The 23835-nt window shown below is 45.2% G+C and overlaps 2 protein-coding genes across 2 annotated transcripts; one reads left to right on the top strand and one right to left on the bottom strand.

Moving 5' to 3' along the window:
• Positions 1–5783: 5783 nt before the first annotated feature.
• On the top strand, positions 5784–17734 carry LOC100276737 (uncharacterized). Its single transcript, NM_001150454.1, is given in 3 exon segments — positions 5784–6099; positions 16917–17148; positions 17229–17734. Coding segments are annotated over 3 exon segments (723 nt in total). The 5' UTR covers positions 5784–5905; the 3' UTR covers positions 17526–17734.
• A 3527-nt stretch (positions 17735–21261) lies between these two features.
• Positions 21262–22892, bottom strand: LOC100384373 (zinc finger protein). Its single transcript, NM_001176916.1, is given in 3 exon segments — positions 21262–21703; positions 21836–21909; positions 22347–22892. Coding segments are annotated over 3 exon segments (423 nt in total). The 5' UTR covers positions 22691–22892; the 3' UTR covers positions 21262–21698.
• Between the last annotated feature and the right edge of the window lie 943 nt (positions 22893–23835).

Raw genomic sequence — 23835 nt, 5'->3', positions numbered from 1 at the left:
TTTGAGAAGAGAAGCTCACTCGGTCGGAAGGACCGTTTGAGAGAGGGAAATGGTTGAAAGAGACCCGGTCTTTGTGACCACCTCAACGGGGAGTAGGTTTGCGAGAACCGAACCTCGGTAAAACAAATCCTTGTGTCACATTCCTTATTTGCTTGAGATTTGTTTTGCACCTTCTCTCGCGGACTCGGTTTTATTTCTAACGCTAACCCGGCTTGTAGTTGTGTTTATATTTGTAAATTTCAGTTTCGCCCTATTCACCCCCCTCTAGGCGACTATCACCATCTATGAGCTCCAACATCCTGCAAAGGTCACATAGACATATCCAAACACAGGAACAACCCGAACTAAATGTCAAACTAAACTTAGCTTTTTCGGGCTACTTCCAGTTCTGGTTTTGACATTACTCCTTCTAGTGACATTGTTCACTTCTTGAGCTTGATCTTCAGCTTTATGACTTACACCACATAACTAGAGATGTTACTTCATTGGTTGTAAGTCATGTCCTTATGTAGTGATCCTTGATGCACCATAACTCTTCTTTAACTCGATCAACCTTGGCTTTGCAAGTCTTCTTCTTCATCGGTCTCCTTGACCCTCTCCTGTGCACTCGGTACCTCAAAGCTCTTCTTGCTCCATCCTTGGCTTGATCCGTTGTCTCCGAGTTACGCACACCGAGTCTCACTTAATCAATGTCCATCTTACTTGTGATGTCCATTATCTATAAATATTCCAGTCTTTGGACCATCACACTTGTTCACTTGTGTTGAACCCTGTAAGCTTTGAATTAAGCACATGTTCAACACTTAGCACACTTGTTAGTCCTTTAATTGGGTTGTCATCCAAACCACCAAAACCCACAATAGAGCTTTCAATTTCTACTATAGAGTGTTCGAAGGAAAGAAGAGTACCTTTGCGTAGAGTCAAAAATCTATTCGGATAGTCTGTGTCCACTGGTATGGACGAGTTATGGCTTGGTTTTGACAATTAGTGTTTTATTTTTAAAATGGGTTGAAAAGGTCTGGGGGTTGAGCCGTGAGATATAGTAGACAGGAAGACCATTAGCTACTTTTGGTTTTGAAAATGAAAACCGGTGGGAAACTACCAAGATTCCTAGATGATTAAGTCCAGGGGATTTGTTTTGATAAGGGAAAACTTTCTGCTTCTTTAGCAAAGAATGTGTTTTGGAAAAAGGTAAAATGTTTTACAAAAATAGCTCTACATCAAGAATTGATTTTCTGTAAAATTCTTTGAGATCCACTAACTCAATGCATGTATTATTGAATCCCCATTCCGTGGATGAAGGTGGGCTTCTGAGTACATAAGTACTTACCCTTGCTTGTTTGTTATTTTTCAAAGGAGATCATTTATCGTGTAAGAGTTGTACCTGCTTCCCAACCATGCTTGTGGCAGTGGAACCCTAAAACCCTCTGATGATATGTCATGTGTTGTGGACCAACTCTTAAAGTTGATCGTCGCATGTATATGTTTGTCTCGTTTAAGCAGATATGAAACCATCTGGTAGTCGCCTAGAGGGGGTTGAATAGACGAAACCTGAAATTTATAAACTTAAACACACACTAAGGTCGGGGTTAGAGTTAGAATTAAATTCGAGTGCGGAAGATTGTTTCTCTTGCTATGAGTTGCTCAATTAATGCGGATGACGTTTGGGAGCAAACTCAAATCAATATTAGCAAGGAAACTTTAGAGAGAGGAAAGAGGGCAAACAAATCAAACGAAGATCAATGCAAGTGAACACGGTGATTTGTTTTACCGAGGTTCGGTTCCAAAGAACCTAGTCCCCATTGAGAAGGCCACAAAGGCTGGGTCTATTCCAACCCTTTCCTCTCTCAAACAGTCACTTAGACCAGATGAGCTTTCTCCTTAATCACTTGGGTCACTAAGATCCCGCAAGGATCACCACACACTTAGGTGTATCTTGCTAGCTTTACAAAGCACTTATGAGAATAAGAACAGGGAGGGAGAAAGCAATCCAAGCAACAAGAGCAACAAATGAACACAAAACTCTCTCTCTCAAATCACTAAGTGGTTGAGTTGATTTTGAGACTTAAAGAGGATTTGATCTTTGGAATGTGTCTTGGAGTGAATGCTATTGCTTTTGTATTGAATAGGAACTTCATAAAACTTTGATGCCATTGAAGGATGTGGTTGGGGGGTATTTATAGCCTCCAACCACTTCATAGTCGTTGGCTGAGTCTGCTGGCGATGGGCACACCGGACAGGTACTGATCACTGTCCGGTGTGTGCCACGTCAGCACGCCCGTTGGGGTTTGGAGCGAACAACCGTTGGAGCCTTTGTCCTGTAGTTGCACCGGACAATCTGGTGCCACATCGGACATGTCCGGTGTGCTCTGACTCCTCTGCTCTGAGCTCTGCCGCGAACTGTTCACCACTGTTTACTTTTGGCACACGACGATTGACGCCAGGTTACCGTTGTTCCGTTGGCTCACCGGACAATCTGGTGAATTATAGCGGAGCGCACCCTGAAGAAACTCGAGAGTGGCCTGTTCGCTTGGTGCTCGTCCTGGTGCACCGGACGCTGTCCGGTGCGCCACTTGGCAGCACACTCTCAAATCTTGCTCCAAATATTGTTAAGTGCCCAACTTAATTTCTTTCTTGGTTTGTGTTGATCCTTATGCCCCTGAGATAAATGTTGACTAGACAAACTAGTTAGTCCACATGGTTTGTGATGGATATCAAACACCAAAATTGTTTATAGAAAATGATTAAGCACATTTCCCTTTCACCATCTGATGTATAAATGTGTATACTAGCCTCCTCGGACTAGTATTTGTATCAGATTTGAGTCCCAAAGGATGGGTACACTTCACTAATCGTCGATGATTTCTAGATAGTGAATTTATATGTAGGTATTTATGAGATCTAAGAACTAAAAGTAATAGCACATGAGACACAAGATTTATATTGGTTCGGGCTCTCATGAGAGATAATACCCTACATATAGTTTTATCAGTGGCTCTGCTTCTGGTCATGATCCCACTCAGGGCACATTGTCCATCCTTTTATAGTTGAAGGATGGGATCATTTATAAGGAAAGGAACATGTCCCATAACATACTAGGACTCTTATCTAGGTTACAAGATCTTCCTACCCCTTATTTCTATATGTTAACTCCCTTACACATCGGGTGTTACTATTACACCGAAGATATGAAAAATAATGCCACCTTCATTTCAATCAAATCTCCTCCTAATGTGAGATATAAGTCCTAGGTGGAATTCGAGTTGTTGGTGCGGATCGAGTTGGGCCCACAAACTAACCTTTCAAATATCAACATACTCATGGTACTCCTGACACATACTTTTACAGTGTTCGACTATGAAGTATCTGACTTTGTCGTGTTGGGGGAAAGGGCTAGGATAAAAACTTCGGTCGCGCCTAGTTTGTACTTTTTTATCGTGTCTTCTTGAAGATGTTGATTTCCATGCATTTATTTGTTATTGTAGGTGATCGCGCGTTGGTGCCGCTGGTGTCTTCATTGGTTCATCGCCCAATGCTGGAGGTGAGGGCCTAGGAGAGGTTTTGGGCCTCTGTCCGGGCATGCAATGTGGTGGTAGAGACCGAGGCCACTGAAGAAGTGGTGAAGGTCGTCGCGACATCGTTCCACTATATTAGTTCGTGTATTTTGTTTTGTTTTGATCAGTTCCTAACCAAGGTGATCAAAATAGCTCGATGCTCTTACCGACCGCTTGACCCATTGTGAGGACCCACCAAACTTTGTCCTAGCTCCAAGTGGAAAAAGATGTGTTAAGTTTGGAGCTGATGTAGCTAAAGGCATAGGCAAAAGAGTGGGTGTGAAGACTTGAGGCCATGGAGACTGAGTCCCAGTGATTGGCAAAGTGGGCGGTGGCTACTGAGAAGGAGAATGAGGTCCTTCGTCGTGAGGTGAAAGATCTTAAAGAGTCTGGAGAGTTTGCCACTAAAGAGCTAAATTAGCATAGATTCCACGCTAAAGATTTTTTAGCTTAGGGGGACTCTTCGTCTCTTCAAATACTAAAGAGTACCTAGGAGAGCTCGAAAACTCTTTAGACGAGGTCTCTACATCTCCCCTCGTTATCTACGAGGGGGCTCTAGGACTCTTCTTTACCGTCTCCAACCTCTTCGTGTTTGTGAGACTGAGATCAAGTTCTGGTCTCATGTTTTCGGTCTAGATATGGCAATGAGTACCTGAAATTTGATACCCGATGGGTAAAAACCCCATTAAGGCATGAGTATGGAAAATTTTGATACCAGCAGGTATTTTATTAGGACATTTACTATATTCAACTGGTATGGTGGACATGAGTATGTTTTCTCTTGCACTATATCCGCTATCCGATGGGAAGCCCACTAACCTATGATACGTGTGTTCAGATTATTAGAAGTGTTCCGTATAAAATAAAATACCAAAACCCTAACCTTAATTCCTTGTGCAAATTATTCATATGCGGATGATTAAGCATGGTGTACTAAACAATTAGATAACTAACCCAATGTTGTATATTGTAATTGATAACTCTCTTTTAGGCCATCGGTGCTATATTTTGTGTAATATGATAGTATGATGCCACTATTCAATATTGAATGTTGCTGAACTTACGATTAAATTATGCTGGGTTCGATGATTTTGACATGTTAGACATAGACAATATGATATTTTAGTATCTTTTATTATTAACGAGGTATGTGGCTTTAATATTTTGTATTTGACATTTACTTTTACGATTAAAATGATCATGTCTACTGAAATGTTGGTGGGTATAGATACTCAATGGGTACCCGCTATCCGTGGTAGGTATGACTATGTAGTAATTGTATATCTATGATATATAGTAGCTACAAGTAGAATATTTTTTCTGATATTTTTGTATGTGTATGGTTTTATATGCCGATAGAGTATTTTTCGTGTTGCCATCCCTGCTACTCTGTCGCTTTCCATCTCGGCATCTCGCACTTGGCTCTCGTGACCCCTCCTTCTGGTGTCTCCGGTGCGATGCCATCTCCTCGACATGGCTCTGGCCCTGGCCAGTGGCCACCCCACAAGGCCTTGGCTGTCATATGGGCGAGTGTGGGTCTACCGCCGCAGGCTAGCACGACCTTGGCCTACCATGAGAGCAAGTACGGGTCTATCATCGCGGGGTGAGTGCTGACTTTGGTGAAGATCTATCTAGAGAGAAAAAATAATTTGATCCACCTGTTACCGAGATAAACTAACAAAGAACTCATAATCGTTAAACCAAATAACTCTCACTTTTTGTGCAACAAGATCACGATAGCACATATAAGCCAAACCTACCCTTAATCTAAGGGCCTTTTTAAGAAACTTTTTCAAAACCACAATTTATAATACCATAGTTATAGTATGCCATAACACAATTATAATATATTTTATAAATCAAATCCAGTACTTTTTAAAGACACAATATTTTGGTTACAGTATAGAAGAGGAGGAGAAAGAGTAAGACTTTGGCCGTCGTCTCACACGCGCCTGCGAAACGCTTTGATCTAGACTAAAATTTTTTATATCCAAAAATACTATAATACTAATCAGATGCCCGTGAATTACACATTTTTTATATATTACGTGTATAGACTTTTTTTTTCATAAAACACAAATATATATGTCCTCTTGGTTAGGTGAATTTGAATATAGAACCAACCATCAAAGTTCGAATTCTTATTTATACATTATTTGCTAAAACCATAATTTAAAATACAGACTTCGTAGATGTGCTGCTAAGCCTAAAATATCATGATATTGGAACAAGAAAAAAAAGATGGTGTGTCCCCAAACAGGACCTTTGTTTAAGCCGCGCCTTGGCTCGTCACGACTCACGACCATGATTTGGTAAAGAAAGCAGGAGGAAGCCGGCGGTGTAGGCGACCCATGGCTCCACAGACGAGGAGAGAGAGGTTGGCGGGGGAGGCGCGGCCGAGCTCGTCGGGGCTAACACCGGCGAAGCCGGGGGCGGTCGAGGTGCAGCGCCGACGGGTGGGCAGCGGTTGGACGAGCCGTCGGATCTCCATCTACGCCTCCCGAGTCTACTTCCTCCTCATCATGCTCCAGATCCCGCTCTTCAGGTCGGTAATGAATCGATGTAACGCTTCTTCCCATCAACTCCCCGGAGCAATAATCAACCAGATTTTTTTGCTTTCTCCATAAATTGCTCAGTTTTCTTAGTCTTAGATTTCTGGGACTTGCGACTTTATCATCGGGCTTGCTTACGTTTTGGTGCTAGATCCATTATCGGCTCACTCATCATTAGTACTCGCGTGCATTTACTTTTGTTTGCGCTTTGCATTGGGGGGGGGGGGGGGGGGGGGGTGTTGAATGATTCGTTGCAATTGTATTTTATTTCGATACCTTGTGGAAACCTTAGTGATCAATTCTAATTTCTATTGGTGCTGGTGCTTGCCATCTAAAGAACGGAAAGCTGCAGAATGTTTCAATCAAATGCTACCGGTTACGGGCTTCAAGTATCAGCTTCGATTGCAAAATTAGCAACGGGTACCATCAGCTTTCATGTGCCAACCAATAATTTTCATGTGGCTCGACTCCATCCACCTTGAACTTTTGAGTACTGCTTCATCTTTAATGTTTATGCACATAAACAACAGACTGCCAGCAGGGTACATGTTAATGCATGATTGCAGTTTAGTAGAACAGAAGCATGGGGTGAAAGGATATTGATTGACTTTGCATGTGATTTTTTTTTCTTCAAATCAGTGACTGCAACACACAAATAATATAAGGCAAACACACGCATAATATAACTAGCATCAGTGGGTTACCGCTGATGTGCATTGCTTATTGCCCAACATACATTTTCTCGATTTAAGGGACTTAGCCCTGTCCATATATGCATTGTACAACACAAAGGTTATAGAGTTTACAGCGCCAAATTAAAAGATCAGCATCTGGCCATTTGCTTACGAAACCACGTGAAACATGGAAACACCACACGGGTGAATTACTTGTCTAACTTTCCTACTCTCAAAGGAAAGTCGTTACTAGCTTAACACATAACATCATACAATTCAGTAACAAGGAGTTATTCTTTTATCCCTTCCCTTGAAAACATGTGCAGCTGAGAGCACACCTTCCTTAAACTTTAGTGCAGAGCTCCTCCAATCCTCCTAGCTGCCTGGAGCTCATTGGCGATCATTTGCCCAACATATTGATGGTAAACGATATGTAATTCATACATTATTGTAAGTTGTTAACTTGAACCTCCCCACCTATATGAATGAAGATCATAAAATGCAATAAAGTATGATGAAGAAACTCAAGAGAACCCTCTTAAGATATCTGTGTTTGAGTTATGCTAAGCATAATACGCATTCCACTCCAAGCACCAAAGATGCCAATAGCAGATTGAAGAGTGAAATGTGAAAAATATTTTCTTCATGCTCCAGCAGGCAGCAGTTAATTTAGAGAATCCTTGACTGGATTTTAACAATAGATATGTATGTATGAATTGTTCTGCTTCTTTTCCCAGCAGTTTACCTGGATCATAATTTACTATCATTCCTAAGAACTTCTGTTCACCATAATTTACTATTTTCTCTGGTCACAACAGTGTTGGGTCAAATTTTTTAAACTACAGACTCCAATAACTATTACATTGTTTAGTTTGGAAACATGTAAGTTACAATGTTTTCAAGTTATCCGGTCGTCTAGTCGAATTCACCGGGCGACCAGGCGATTAGTCGCGACTAGGGCGGCGACCTAGACGATTAGTCGGTCCTGGTCACGCCTAATCATCCATCTAGTCGTCCAGTGCATCTCCAGGACTTGTATAGATATAAACTATACATTATTATTAAATAGACATTTTGGAGATTAGACAGTAGAGGCAATCAGGCAAAAGAAGTATAGTAGAACTGGAGTGTTTCAGTTGGAATTGAAACTGGAATAGTAATACTGGAAACCGGACAACTGATACTGGATAGTGTTTGCTGGAACTGGAATCAACCATTTAATAAGCAAAGTTAAATACAAACTTACTAGTGACCTAATACAGTTGATCTTCATGACTAAGATGCAAATAGAATCTGAATTCCATTACTTTGCAGAATGACAGACACAAAATTAGGATTTAGGACGAAAGAAGGAACTGCATAAGAATCTGTATTCTGTACAGACTACGGAATACAGAGGGGAAACAGAGAAGAGAGAAGAGTGTAACAGGGACAGGGGTGAAGCAACAAAAGGAAATGGTACAGGTAGAGACCTATAGATGAATTGCTCATGATGGAGGATGAACCGCCGCCGGTGATCAGTAGCCGCTAGGAAGTTCTAAAGAGGGGGCGAGAGGGAAGGCAGCTGCCTATGCAAGGAACTGAAGAGTTTTGAGGGGGGTGTTTAATGTCCCCTATAGCCAGGCCGAAAATTGGCAGCCCAATTAAACTAAACTAATTCTGGTCGCTATCTCTTTCAAGTCGGACGATTGGATGACTAGCAGACCTAAATCGGACGACTTGAAATCATTGGTAAGTTATATGTGTATATTACAATGTTTTCGAGTCGAGAAGTCGAGTCTGAGTCGTGCAACTACCGACTAGTAGACTAGTCGTGACTAGGACATACTAGTCGTGACTAGTCGAACGTAAGTCAATGATTATATTTTTACAATTTTCTATATATGCTAAGACTGAAAACATGCTGAAACACTAAAAACACCATGTTTAGTATATCTTTTTCCATCTCCATCTTCTACAATACATCATTAAATATTAGCAAGTCTTCTATTGTTCTCTCTGATTTTAAAGAACTTGTTTGGATTAAAAAACTGTTATTTGGGATGCGTCAGACCCTAGAAACAAAAGGTTTTAGAATCAGTAGGACGAAAACTGAGTATATGAGATGTGACTTTGACACTACAATTAGTGAGGATGGTGATGTAAGCTTGGGAGACCAGGTAGTACCAAAGAAGGTGTCAGGGCCTAAGGAGGCCCATGGAGGGGCTGCGGCAGCAGCAACCATGGGCCCTCAAGGGGGATTAGATAAGAATAGTTAGAGATAAGATTAGAAGATTAGTTGAGATTATCTAGGAAGGTTATCAATTAGTAGTTTGTTGAGTGTTTTTAGGAGAGTTTTAAGGAGATAAGGATCTCTAGCTAGATAGGGGCGGCCAACCGGACTATTTATGTAATCAATGGATGAAAAATAAAGTAGTCAAGAATTAGAAGGGAGAAACCCTCCTCTTGCTCGGCCGTGGGCAGAGGCCCCCGGCCGGTGTTCCTGCCCATCGATACACCTCTCCAATCCCTCACCGATCTAGCGACCATAACATCTGGTATCGGAGAGCTTGGGTTTCAATCTGATCCCATGGCTTCTGCTGCCAATTTCGCGGCGTCATACTGGCAACTGACGTCCCCATCTCCATGGATTGCGCCGCATGTCACCTTCGTCACGCTATCCTGGCAACCGACGTCCCTATCTCTATGGGCTGCGTCGCATGCCACCTTCGTCACGCCATCCTGGCAACCGGCGTCCCTATTTCCATGGGCAGTATCGCCTGCCAATTTTGTCACCACATCCTGGACGCTGGCATGCCCATCCCCAGGGACAACGCCAAATTTCGTCACATCATCTTCGTTGACGGCGTCTCCGTCCCCATGGGCGACGCCACTAGGGGCAGCCACGGCTCAGCAATCACCAGCTTCGTCGATGGGGGATTTGTGGACCAACATAAGGGCTGATCTCGCAAAGATGCAAGCCACGCTCCAGAAGGTTGAGCAAGGGCTGCTGCAAATCAAGGCAGCAGTGCAACATGAGCAGCACCAGCTGGCGTTGTCCGCAAGGCTCCAGACGTTGGCGGTTGTGGGCATACAAGCTGCTGCTCGTGGCTTCCTTGCACGACAGAGAGTGCGGGAGATGCGCCGGCAGATGCTCGAGGCAGCCTTGGTGACGGTTGACCTCGGCACACGGGGGCGCGACCTTGCCCTATCAGACGACCATCATCAGCGGCACTGGGCCGCTTTCTCCAAGTGCGAGCATGGTACGTGTCCCGCGGGCGACGAACTTCAACTCTACGGCAGCGGCGGTAGGGAAGGCACTCCCCTCGTCATCGGGAAGGGCGCACTATTTAGCGCCACCACATTCCGCTACCGGCCGCCACAAGGGCGCCTCCGCTGGTTATTGTTGCGACCTACTCCAGGTGCTCGTCCATGTGCTTCCCTTTCGTCTAGATGGCGTCCATGGGATCTAGGTGGCTGCACACGTGCAAGTCCAATGCGCGGAGGGTGTACGCCTTATCTTATGGGGTCAAAAAAATTCAGATTCGGAATAATAAGATAAGCCGAGATGTAAAAGGCTTGTCTTCTAGGTGTCTGGTTTTGGGTCAAGTAGACTCGATCTTTCAGCACCCGTCATGCTGCAGCTCGAGGACGAGTTGTTTGTCCAGGAGGGGTGTAGTGTCAAGGCCTAAGGAGGCCCATGGAGGGGCTGCGGCAGCAGCAACCATGGGCCCTCCAAGGGGATTAGATAAGGATAGTTAGAGATAAGATTAGAAGATTAGTTGAGATTATTTAGGAGATTAGTTGAGATTATCTAGGAAGATATCAGTTAGTAGTTTGTTGAGTGTTTTTAGGAGAGTTTTAAGGAGATAAGGATCTCTAGATAGATAGGGGCGGCCAGCCGGCCTATTTATGTAATCAATGGATGAGAAATAAAGTAGGTAAGAATTAGAAGGGAGAAACCCTCCTCTTGCTCGGTCGTGGGCAGAGGCCTCCGGTCGGTGTTCCTGCCCATCGATACCCCTCTCCAATCCCTCACCGATCTAGCGACCATAACAGGACACCTTCCTTTATTTGTGATTTATACTACAGAGAGATGGTGATATTGATGAAGATGTTAGCCATAGGATCAAAGCGGGTGGATGAAATGACGTCAAGCATCGGCAGTCCTATGTGACAAGAGAGTGCCACAAAAGCTGAAAGACAAGTTCTATAGGACGGCGATTTTTTTTTCAAAAGCGCAGGAGAACTGCGCATCATTTAATTAGAGAAGAAAAAAGGTCCAAAATGGACCAAGGTACAAAGCCCTAAGCAGGCTTAATCAAAACAAAAAACTCACACATGCTACCCACTCCCTAGACCCTGTGAAGGTTACGCGTGAGCTCCAAACCAAAACTCTGAAGATGTTTGGCTCCAGCCGTAATCCAACATCCAATCTCATCGAGAAAGACGCATCTGATATAGCTTAGCGAAGGGGTCTCCCCATTAAAGACAACTTTGTTGCAGTGGATCCATAAACACTAGGCCCCCAAAATGATGATGTTGTTCATGCCCTTTCTCTTGCTTTTATGATTCTTCTTACTTGTTTTTCGCCACCAATCAGCAAAGGAGGTCTCATCTCCTGGCGGAGAGAGATTACCTAGATCCAACACGAACAGAATGGAATGCCAGAACTGTCTTGCAAAGACACAGGTACACAAAATATGTTGTATGGTTTCCTGTGATTGATCGCAGAAGAGGCAAGACACTGGGTGGTCCAGACCTCTCTTCTCCTATCTATCAGAAGTCCAACATTTATTTCGAATAGCCAGCCACAAGAAATACTTGCACTTTGGGGGAGCCCAAGATTTCCAAAGCCTCTTCCAAGGTTCAAAAAAAATAGCTCCCATAAAAAAGCCTTGTAACAGGACCTAGAAGAAAATTGACCAGGGGAAGTATGCAGCCAGGTATGAATATCCGCCTCCTGTGTTAACACAATATTGCTTACAACATCTCAAATCAGCAAAAATTATCGGATCCCCGTCCAGGAAAGAGGTATCAAGATGTCACTGATCCATTGCTGTCCTCCAAGAGCCTGGGCCACTGTTCTAGTGGAGACAATATGTTTATCAACCTTGGAAACAACATCAGGAGCAAAAAGAATTTGAAGGAATGGAATATCTCGAAGGAGTTGTGTTTGGATAAAAGTGCTTGGAAAGAAGCTATCCACATGTCCGAACCGTTATTAGGCCTTTTCCCTTTTAGTGCTCTAAAAAATCTTTTCTCCCTCCCCTTTCTCTCTCTCTTTTTGGTGACTTCTTGTTGGGTTTCAACTCTAGCCTACCCCAACTTGCTTGGGACTAAAACGCTATGTTGATGTTGATGATGCTGCCCCATATAGATTGGTATCCATCTGACTGTCCCACAATAGAAATTACTTCATCTATTAATCACTCTTTCTGTTCCAAAGCTTCTTTGATGCTCTTTTTTGCATGGTCAATGGCAGACCACATTTCAGCCATTGTTGGTCTCTCATCACCATCAACTATCCTCAAGAATATTAGAAGAGGTTGTGAAGCTCTCATGAAATCTTCTACTGCTTGCCAAAATGACCAAAATGCAACAGATAACACATGCTTTTCCTACTCAGCGTTCTTCAATTTGCTCTCATACCATCCATCACTAACAAAGAAAGCTTTCAGCCCTTGTCTTTGTTTCACATACTAGCCAATGTTAGGAAGGATGTCGCAAACCGAATAGTTGCATGCCTCACAAGATCTCTACCATTTGTATTGATCCTCATCAAGTCATGAATCCTTCCATGCCCATAGATAAATCTGGTTATCTTCTTTGCTTTAGTAATGCAGCCACTAAACTCTTTTCCCTTCCCAATATCCTCCAGCATGAGATCCAAGCAGTGGACAGCACAAGGCGTCAAAATAAGGTAGGAAACTTATCCATTAGCATCCTACCTACTAGGGTTGAGATGGCTGGGCGGGCTCACATTTTTATACCTCGGTCCAAATAAGTTTTCCGTCTGAACTGCTACGACTAGTTGTGACTAGTCGACGAGTCGAGCGACTAGCAGAGAAAGTCGAGTTGCTCAGATCGACTATCATCTCTGCACCGACTTCTCGACTAGTCGCCCAACTTTAAAACCTTGGTACATTAGTACTTGAAATACGTGCAGTACTCTTAAATTTGGAGGATTCAAAACTTGAGAATATATTCTAGAAGATACTATTGGCCGAAGATATGCATTCAGGAGTCAGGACCATACAAACTCAAATGTGTTGTTTTTGGCAAGAGGGAGTACCATCATAAGAAAAAGTGTTGGAAGAATAGCTCTTAGATTACTGGGCCAACCCTATATAGGGTTTATACATGGGCCTCATGGGCTTAGCCTCATGGGCCTAATCCACATATTCTAACATCCCCCCGCAGTCTGAACTTCCGTCGCAGCGGAGTTTACAGACTGGACTCGAAAAGAAGTACATCACACACAATAGGATCCCCCCACAGACTCAACTAGCCACTACTGATGTTGAGGCTGGACCGAAAATCGGCGAAGGTCGAGGACGGAAGACCCTTGGTGAAGATGTCGGCAAACTGGGAGGTGGTCGGGACGTGGACGACCCGAACAGCACCGGCGGCGACATAATCGCGGACGAAGTGTAGATCGATCTCTACATGCTTGGTCCGCTGGTGCTGCACTGGGTTGGTGGAGATGTATACCGCGCTGACGTTGTCGCAGTAGACCAGCGTGCTCCTGGAGAGGGGACTGTGAAGCTCGGCGAGGAGCTGCCGTAGCCAGGCAGCCTCCGCCACGCCGTTGGCCACGGCACGGTACTCCGCCTCGGCACTCGAGCGGGAAACGATCGGCTGGCGCTTCGACGACCAGGACACTAGGTTGCCGCCTAAGAAGACAGCGTAGCCGGAGGTGGAGCGCCGAGTGTCTGGGCACCCGGCCCAGTAAGCGTCGGTGTAGACGACCAGCTCGGAGAAGGTAGACCGATGAAGAAGCAGCCCGTAGTCGGCGGTGCCCTGAAGATAGCGGAGGAGGCGCTTCAGGGCCGCGAGGTGGGGCTCCCGGGGATCGTGCATATGGAGACAGACCTGCTGCACGACGTAGGAGATGTCTGGCCTGGTGAAGGTGAGGTACTGAAGGGCACCGACAAGACTCCTGTAGTCGGTGGGGTCCGCGACGGGGTCACCGGTGGCCTCGGAGAGCTTGGCCCGCGTGTCGACTGGGGTGGAGCAGGGCTTGCAGTCACTCATTTGGGCCCGCTCCAGAATGTCAAGAGTGTACTGTCGCTGGTGAAGGAGGAGTCCTGAGGGGCGAGGCTCAGCAGTGACCCCCAAGAAATGGTGAAGTACGCCCAGATCCTTCACCGGAAACTCCTGCTGAAGTGCGTCGACGAGACGGCGAGAAGTGACGGGCTGGAGGCGGTGAGGACAATGTCATCCACGTAGAGAAGCAAGTAGGCAGTCTCGGTGCCATGATGGTGGACGAACAGAGACGTGTCTGACTTGGCCTCCACGAAGCCCAGGGTCACCAGGAACGTAGCCAGTCTGGAGTGCCACGCCCGGGGGGGGGGGGGGCTGCTTGAGGCCGTAGAGGGACCTGTTGAGCCGGCAGACCATGTCAGGGCGAGAGGAGTCCACGAACCCCGCCGGCTGACAGCAGTAGACGGTCTCGGTGAGGGCACCGTGCAGGAAGGCGTTCTTGACGTCGAGCTGGTGAACTGGCCAGGAGCGAGCGAGGGCCAGCGAGAGCACCGTGCGGACGGTGGCCGGCTTCACAACCGGGCTGAAGGTCTCATCGTAGTTGACTCTGGGGCGCTGAGTGAAGCCCCGAAGAACCCAGCGAGCCTTGTACCGCTCCAGGGTACCATCGGCCCACCGCTTGTGCGTCCAGATCCACTTGCCGGTGACGACGTTGGTGCCGGGCGGACGGAACACCAAATCCCACGTCTGGTTGGCGACGAGCGCCGCGTACTCCTCCATTGCCCGACGCCAGTGGGGGTCCAGCAGGGCGGTCCGGACGGAGGAGGGAACCGGAGAAACCTGCGAGTCTCCGGTCGTGGCCGCTAGGACCCGGGGCGGCAGGGTACCAGCCACGTGCCGCGTCACCATCGGGTGGACGTGCCGCGGGTCGCGGTGAAGAAGCGGTGGGTGGTACACCGGCGTCTCGACACGTGCCGCGGATGGCCGCGGCGGAGGTGTAGGTGTCCCTGGCGGGGACTGGGCCACCGGCGGTGCCGCCGAAGGAGAAGTCACCAGTGGGGACGGCGGCGGTGGTGGCGACGGTGGAGGTGCGAACCCCGGCGGCGGCAGCCGGCGCTGGTAGACGCGCACCGGCTGGTCGGACGGGCGCGCGGCACAGGGGCAGGGCGCGGTTTCTTTGGCACCTGGCGGCGCAGGCGGACGGAGCAGGGGCGGCGCGACCGGGGTCGGCGGCCTCTGGGCGCGGGCGGGTCGGCGGCCGTCGGGCGCTGGCAGGTCGCGCGGCACAGGGGCAGGGCGCGGGGGCGCGGCCTCCTGGCACGCGGTCAAGCAGGGGCGGCGGCCAAGCGACGCCTGGAGGGAGCAGGCGGCCTGGCGGCAGGGAAGAAACCCTAGCCGCCGGCGGCTGAGGGATGAGGGAGGAACGAAAAACCTACTGTGATACCATGTTGGAAGAATAGCTCTTAGATTACTGGGCCAACTCTAGGGGGTGGCTATATAGGGTTTATACATGGGCCTCATGGGCCTAATCCACATATTCTAACAAAAAGTACAGTCAACTTTCATGAACAAACCAACACACCCACCCAAGTACACTTTTCAGTGACTGGAAACCTTAGGATGCAGCAGTTTCTGGATTATGACAGTGTTTAAGCCTTCTTAAAGTTTCTGTTGGCCTTTTCGATGGTATGGGAGGCTGGGAGTCAATTTTGAGATAAAGCAAGAAGGCACCTGAGATTATCTACTTTTTGTAGAAAATTCTGGTAGCTTGTGTTTATCTTCTTACAGAATGAGGAATACTGTTTCTTGCAACTAGAACTGACTTTACCTACTGTTTGCTTTTAACACATGTTGGTCTTGACTGATTGACTGTAAGGCTATCTTCTGCAGCTTACCCATCCTCATCCCGATATTCAAACTTCAGTTTGCGAACAGTGCGGCCTACAGTGTAAAATAGTGCAAAACAGTGTTTTGGGTGACCATATGAGTGAACCGCTTGAGACGGTCTAAGATAAAAGAAAGAAGAAAAGCAGGTAACGACTACTGTGTAATCAGACATTATGTGCAAGCGAGCCTTATGGTCCGTTAGATCATGATCCAACCGTAAGTCACCTTTAACACTTATATTTATAGTTGGATCATGATCTAACGGACTAAGATGTTTTGCTTGCACGCTTGCACACAAGGTTTGATTGAACAATAGTCACTGTCAGAAAAGCATGGGGGAGAATTGATGTACTCTGTTTGTGGCGAAAAAATGTCAAAACAGCAAAATGAGTTCCATGTTATGGTGTATAACTTGTTACTACGAATGGTACCTGCATTGAGAGATTGACCTTGGTGCATGTCTAGCATTTGACAGTATGAACATCCCCATAATGTGAAAAAGAAGGTAATTAAATGTGATGAAGAAATTTGAGTTAATATCTGCATTTGAGCTAAACCAGTATGCATTCTACTTCAAGCAATCAATCCACCAAAAAGGTACTTAAAGTGGCCAAATTGAAGAGTAAATGTGTAAAAAAAATATCTCCAGGTTTTGTCAGCATTTAAATTCTGAGAACCCTCAACTTGAACTAGCTGGATTGTTCTTGTTTCCCCAGGAGTGTACTTGCACTGAAATTCGCTATCATTCTTGAGTAACTTTTTTGGACCTGTGGTTCAGTTTCAAATACAATTTTGGAATTATTAATGTTCTACAAGCATTTTTTCTTTAGATTCACAGCAACAAATATCTCGTTTCTTTTCATATATTTTATGGTTCCTCTAAGTATACAATAACCTAGTTTTACTTTTTTTACTACTGAACCCTCATATTGATGTTTGCATTTTTTAATAGAATTTAATGGTCTGTGTATAGGAATTAATTGGAAGGATTAGAAGAGTTGGAGTTCTTTTATGAGCAGGGACATAATGTGCTAAGGGGATTTCGCTTGCTTTTGGCATTTCAGGGTCCCTTGTAGAGCTGGCACATGCACAACTCCTATTCAAGTAACATCATCTCAGTTGGTCTCAAATGATATATTCCCAGCAGCTGTTGTGAAGGCCATGCTCTACCCTGGAGCTACCGTGAGCAGCCTAACTAAAAGCAAGACATTTCCGAGTTGGAATGACCTGTTTGACATGTACAACCTGACAGAAGCAAAAAATGCTTCTGCAGTAGTTGATCTCCAGCGTCTAGAGGTGCTCCTTTTTTTTCTCTCTCTATAACCAATCTACAACTTGCTTGAACTCTTTAAATAGCTGGCCCTCTTCTTAATCAGATACTTGCCGGAAGCTACTTCTGTGTTGCTGGAGCGCTCATTGGCATCATAAATCCTGGGAGGATGACTTTGTTTGGTACCCTTTTGATTATCTGGGGTATGGTGAAAGAAGCACTATTTGGGAAGCCAGTGAACAGTGATCTGACTCAATCAACTCATGTCTACCCAACCATTTTGATTGCACTTATCTGTGCATTCATGTCAATAACTTACAACGTAAAGAAGACAGCAAGAAGTAGTACTCCTGTTTCTATCGCTAAGCCACTGATAAGTTCTGCCAAGTCAAAACTGAAGTAGACTTACAAGTTTAATCCTCGTAACTCTTTTGAGATATTTATTTATGTGAAAAAAAACAGGTTTGAGGATGACCTGAGGATGCTTTTGGTGTATATCTGACTCTTTCAATACTGTAACATTCAGTTTCCTTTATTGTATTAACAATTCGCAAGGGCACACCGTCTGTAATGTTTACAAAAAAAACCAGCTAAATCTTGGTTTTCCCCCAATGTTTCTGCTATCTAGGCAGGTTTAATTCAGTTTCATATTGTATCCAATAAGATTGTAGTCTATTTTACCACAAGGATGGAAAGTTGTAATTCCTGACAGGTTCTGGGTCAGTTGTTATTCTTCTGTGTTTGGATTTTCATTTGGGGGGTCATGGTATTTGGAGTTATTAAAGAAATTGTTCAGAACTGACAGCTGATAAACATCGATCACACAGATTGAAATGAGCAAAGGACACATGCAGTGATCTCATCTTTTTCCAGTTGACAAGGTGGTCCATCATTGCAGCAATATTGCTGTCCTATGCTCTTAGCATTTGTGCTGTTGTATTGTGCAACAACGGCACGGCTGAATATGCAAGTGGCTCTTATTGCCCTGCCTCATGGTCTCCATCTGTGCTTATGTTTCCGCCTCGCAAGTTGCAAGCAAAGTCAACTGAGATGCTGATGAGATCTCTCTGAGGCCCAGATATGTGAAAACACGCAAGGAGAAATCCCGACCAAGAATCTAGCTAGGAACCAATAAAACTGCAGACGCGATGCAATGTTTCAGGAGGTCAGGTTGTTGATAGAATTAGAACAAAAAAAAAATGGAGGCACCCGGCACACTTCTCCGTTCCAGATAAGCTGCAACCGTAGCTGTCGCAGTGTTTTCGCTTTGAGGAGGCGGAGGCGGAGATTGTTGAATGGCTATCCAAATTAGAAAGAAGGCATTTTTTTTGCGGTGAATAAATAAATAGTACGGCCTTTGCAAGAGCTGCAGGCGTTACGAATTCTCCAAGGCATCGATTTGAGGAGACAGAGCATCTGCGTCACTATGGTCTTCCTCTATCACAGCACAGTAGAATCGTATGCCCGAACCGGCGAAAGGCAGCGATCAGTGTCATCAGGAGTTGAAACAGTGCATTTGACCCTAGGAAAGGTGCTTGCTGCTGTTCCACAGAATCTACTGATTGGTGTGGAATGGAGAGAAGAGGGCATTCTGACAGAGCAGGCACCGCACCAACACCAAGCAGGGGCAAGGGGGGCGCCGCGCGGGTGGAAGGAACGGGGACTGCAAAAGCGGTGCATGATTAAACGAGCAGCGATGCAGGCTGTCTGCAGGCCCTCTCTCCCAAGTCCCAACGCAGGAAGCAGAGGGCCAGAGGATGAGAGGAGGCGCCCTTGTGAGGGTAAGGCAGGCACTCAATGTGTGCTATCGTACATGCCCTTGTGCGCGTGCATGTCTCTCCGAGCATGCTGTGGCACTAGGAAAAAACACGGTGCAATTAAGTTTTTTTTTTGCAATCACCGTGTAATCGAGCTACATAAAAAAAATTGTAGACGTACTTCATTGTTTATTCTCAGTATATCAAATTTGAAGCCCTAATTCATTTTATGTTAAGAGAAAATTCTATAATTTTTTGAGCTTCATTTCATCTTATCTTAAGAAATATAAAAAGACAAAACCCTATGTAATTTTTTTGTTTTGATCTTTAGTTATGTTATGAAGCATATTATGAAAATAAGACTAAGATTTTATATATTTTTGTGCATTATTTTTCTCTCTACAACGAAAAATGTGAAAAATCATTTGAATCCGGATTTTATATCTATCGTTTGAGAAGATATAGGACAAATTTAAGGTTTACTTTTTTTATGAACCTTAACAAGCTCAATGCTGCAAAAAAAATATTGAATTTATATAGCAGATTCTATATCTCATTTATTCGCAACTAAAAATTAAGACAAAAAAACTTAATACCTGAATAAGTATCCAACTCCATCCCTAACGAAAACTAACTTTACCTGTGAAGCTAGAAAGCACACCAAAACCAACTTCAGACGTGAAGTGGGAAAACACATTGAAGGTATGCTTTGTGGTTATGAGACAAAAATTATCCACCTTCAAGCACCATGTGAGCGAACCATTTTTACCTAGTGTCTTTTTCCTCGGCCGACTCCTTCCCCGCGAGCGTGAGTCGAGTGTCAGGGGCGTGACGGCCCGGGCCACCGTGTAGAGCGAGGTGGTGTGGGATAGGGTAGGACGACGACGACGACGAGGGGGTGACGGCAGCCATAGCCGCAGGATATGAGAAACCTGTTAGAGTGTTCGTCACGCTTGGTAACAGAAACCGAGCGAAAGGGGAGACCTAACTGATTGTGCCCTGATCGGGGCGCATCCTAGCTAACTGGATTAGTTGCAGCTTCGATCATAGGGCACTATATTAGCAGGGCTAGGTGTAGGCATGGATATTCGAAGGGCTAACGTCTCCTGCCTTTGCATAAACCCTAGCCATTAGTGATCGTGAGATCTTAGGGGCCTAGCTAGGATAAAATTCAAAACAGAGGCCCTTTTAATTATTTTTTTATTATAAATAAATGTTATCATAATAGACATAAAAAAACATATCAAACAAGTAAATAAAAAAGATATAAAATTTCTTCTATAATCTAACTACAAGAGAAAAAAAGAGGATAACAACCAAACCTGGTCGATATTGACCTAGACTCTAATTAATATGGACGATCGACCGTAAATTTTCCTGCGATGACAACTATGGGACCCGGTCGACGCAAACCTAGAGACTCTAGTGTGATCGGTACCGACTACGTCGACCCATTGACATGCCCACCGATCGACCGGCAGGCAGGCCATAACGTAATGTGTGCTACGCGAACGATCGACAATGAATATTATATTGTCCATGTACTACGAGGCAAAGCTAGAAGCCAGCCAAATCAAACCTAAGACTACTAACCGTTCGCTGCATCTTGTCCGGCTATATATATGGCTGCATGCAGGAGATGAGATGGAGATGGAGATGGATGTCTGCGACAAAGAGAGCAGGACGTCGTCATGTGGTCATGGTTTACGTCCTATACGTACCCGGATATGATGATTTTACACACGACACGACGGAAATAAACATTCGCCTGTGGGCGCCTGTCGCCTCCGATCCTCTCAGTTGACTACTGCCTCTAGCTAGCTAGCTACTAGCTAGCTAGGTAGGCCGTCAATAGAATGCATCATTCTTCTTTTGCGTATTATGCTGTGCCATAAATCGATTAGCTAGCAGCGCATCTGCGTGTTCATCGCTTATATATATTATCGGCAGTTTTTATTTTGTGTGTGGAATTATTATTGCGGTAAACAGTCAGGAGATTGGGAATAATATATATAAGCATCCATGTCACGCTCCATTCGTCGATCAATCCGCGCTTCACTTTAATTTTCCTGCAGGTTGCGTAAAACTAAAGTGCGCGTTAGCTAGGATAGATTGGCTTTTGGCTATCGAGATTTGCAACAGACTCTCCAACATGTAATAAGTTAGCTTAGCTAGCGAGATTTGCTAGCCAAAATTGGCTAGCGAGGGAGTCAATTTAAAGAGCCGGATAGATTGTCAAGTTAAATATAATGGCTAGCCTGTTGGAGAGAAATTTTGCTATTAAGTAGCTAAAATTTAGCTTGACAAGCTATTTAGCTAATCTCTTAAAGATGCTCTTATATATTACGACTGTATAAAGGGATTAGAGATGAGCTAGTGAGTGACAACAAAGCATGCATGCATGCATGCATGCAGGCGAAGGGAACTCGCATTTTTCCTTTCTTAAACGACCTCGGCTTTTACATATTGGAAAAAAGAAGAAGATAGAGAAGCGAGATACTGATTGTTGGCATCAGTCACCCTCTTTTATTCCTTTTCTTTTTTCGTTTCACATTCTTGCTCCTAAATATCCTTTTTAGCTTCGGCTGCTGCTCTTCCAAACGACTAACCCTACCTCCACCACGTACTCCAGCTGAGTGTTGTCGAGGGTTATATTGGATCATTCAAAAGAAAAAAAAAAGGAAAGGAAAATGCAGTTAATTGTGCTGTCTCTAGCTCTTCGATCTCGTACAATAATACTTATTATTACTATATATTATTGTTTTTTCCTTCTGTTTTTTTTTCTCATCGATCAGTGTACGCGCGTGCAGTTGCCCCCATCAACCTGAAAAAGGAAAAAAGAGAAGTTTGCTAGATTAGCTGGGAGTAATTATATTGACATGAGGTCGTGCATGGGCATATAATAATAATAATAATAATAATATATAATATAGAGTGGGCTCTGCAGCTTAATTACCGTAGTATGATTTGGGCATGCTGCACCGGAAGCACTCGGTTCGGTTGGCGTAGTTCTGCACGTTGCAGCCCAGTCTGCACATACGAGATCAAACATGAAGGCAACATTATTAGCATATATATATCGATCTCTATCGTATGTCCAGCAAGTATACTATATATAATTAAAGGATTATTATCGGAATATATACGCTTTATTTAATCTAGTACTAGCTGGTAATATTACTACACTAGAGCTATTCTATCCTAGTAGTCCATAAGGAATGCAGCAGAGCCGACACGACAGGAAATTCCATTTGGTGGCTCAGCATTCTTCATGACGGGCAGAGAATATTCCTGGGCCAAATGTTATGAAGCCATGCATACTAGATAATTAACTAACACAGTACGTGTGACACCCCACTAGTTAGTTTAATCTGCATTCGACAAGCAAAGCAACGGCTGCTGCATGCATGCATCATGCATGCAAAGTACGTCATTCATGCATGCATGCATGCACATCTGACACGCACCTTGGGCAGATCCAGTCGCCGGGCTTCATTCCGGCCTGGCCGGCGGCGGTGTAGCCCCAGCCCTGGGCGACGGCGGCCGGCGGAGACTCGTTCTTGGCGGCGCCGCACTTGAAGCAGCCGGCGCGGGAGGCGTAGTTGTTCACGCCGCAGCGGTAGCAGTACCAGTCGCCGGGCTTCACGTCCCAGTCGCCGCCCAGCGCGCCGTAGTCCGTCCGCTCCACGCCCAGCCTCGCCTCGCCGCAGCGCTGGCACGCGTCGCGCTTGCAGAAGTTCACGTACTGGCACGACCGGCAGATCCAGTCGCCGCCCTGCTTCCTGCTCGCAACCACGTTCATCTTCTCCATTATTCTCTTCTGGCCTGATCGCGCGCCTTTGCTGGTTTTGCTCTGCTAGCTGTACTAGTGTACTAGCTGCTCTCTCTTCTTCCTCTAGCTGCCAAAAACTATCAAGCGATCGATGTTATATATAATGGAGCTAGCTAGCAAGCCGAGAGAGCTCGCTCGATCGCTTGCTCTGGATGCTAGCTGAGTGGAAGGCTTGTTCTTCTTCGTTGGTTTGAGGAGGGAGGAGGCGCACGCGGGCTTTTTATATAGGGTTTGGTAGTGCAGCGCTGCGTGCTACAGAGCTGATCGATGAGGCGCGCCCCATGCTACCTAGCTGCTACCGTGTCAGTCATAACAGGGCCGGCCGGGGAATCTCCAGGATTGATGGGGACCTAGCATATGCATGCATAATGCAGTCACCAGGAGATCCGATCGAGCTGGGGTGGAGGAACCAAATAAATGCCTCCTTGCGTCCGGCCTCCTCCAGTTCCCAACTTCATCAGGCAATGCTAGGTAGCCTGTGTGTGAGATCGATACCTCACTCTCATCTTTAATTTGGGACCAGTACTACTATATATGCACCCATGCATGTCGCCATGGGAACTGATCAAATCTTAGTCATGTGTGTTGGTTTAAGGGCATGTACAACCCTGAGACGGTGGAACGATTTTTAAGTAGAAGAGACAACAAAAAATTTACATGGTATAATCCTGAGCCCTGAAACCATAAATATAGTTAAGAGACAATTCGTATAGATAACTGTATAGAGACAAACTCTTCTTGTATTTTTTTAATTAACATCCTAGAGACTCCTCAAGAGACCCCTATTAAATGGGTTTTACACGCCCTAATTAGGGTATCATATAGTGAATTAAAGGCTTTAACCGTTTGTAAACGGTCTACATACAATCAAGCTAAACGTTATTACATATGCTAAACGGCGATCTAGTTTACTACCACATTCCGTACGTAGCTAATTACTAACATAGTAAATATGTGAGATTGGAGTGACATTTAAATTCCGTTTTTTACTAGCTAGGGAGGATATATTCTGGCCATCTCTTGGTTTCACCAGATTGTCGCCAAGAGCTGTAAGAAAGAAGCCGCCGGCTGGTAGATATACACACTAGCTAGGCCAGCCCTGAGCCTATGCGACAGAGGCGATG

The sequence above is a fragment of the Zea mays genome, chromosome 3 (genome assembly GCF_902167145.1).
Source record: "Zea mays cultivar B73 chromosome 3, Zm-B73-REFERENCE-NAM-5.0, whole genome shotgun sequence".
Classification (NCBI taxonomy): Eukaryota; Viridiplantae; Streptophyta; class Magnoliopsida; order Poales; family Poaceae; genus Zea; species Zea mays.
Note: the sequence above shows the minus strand (reverse complement) of the source record. Positions and strands in the feature narration are given on the sequence as shown.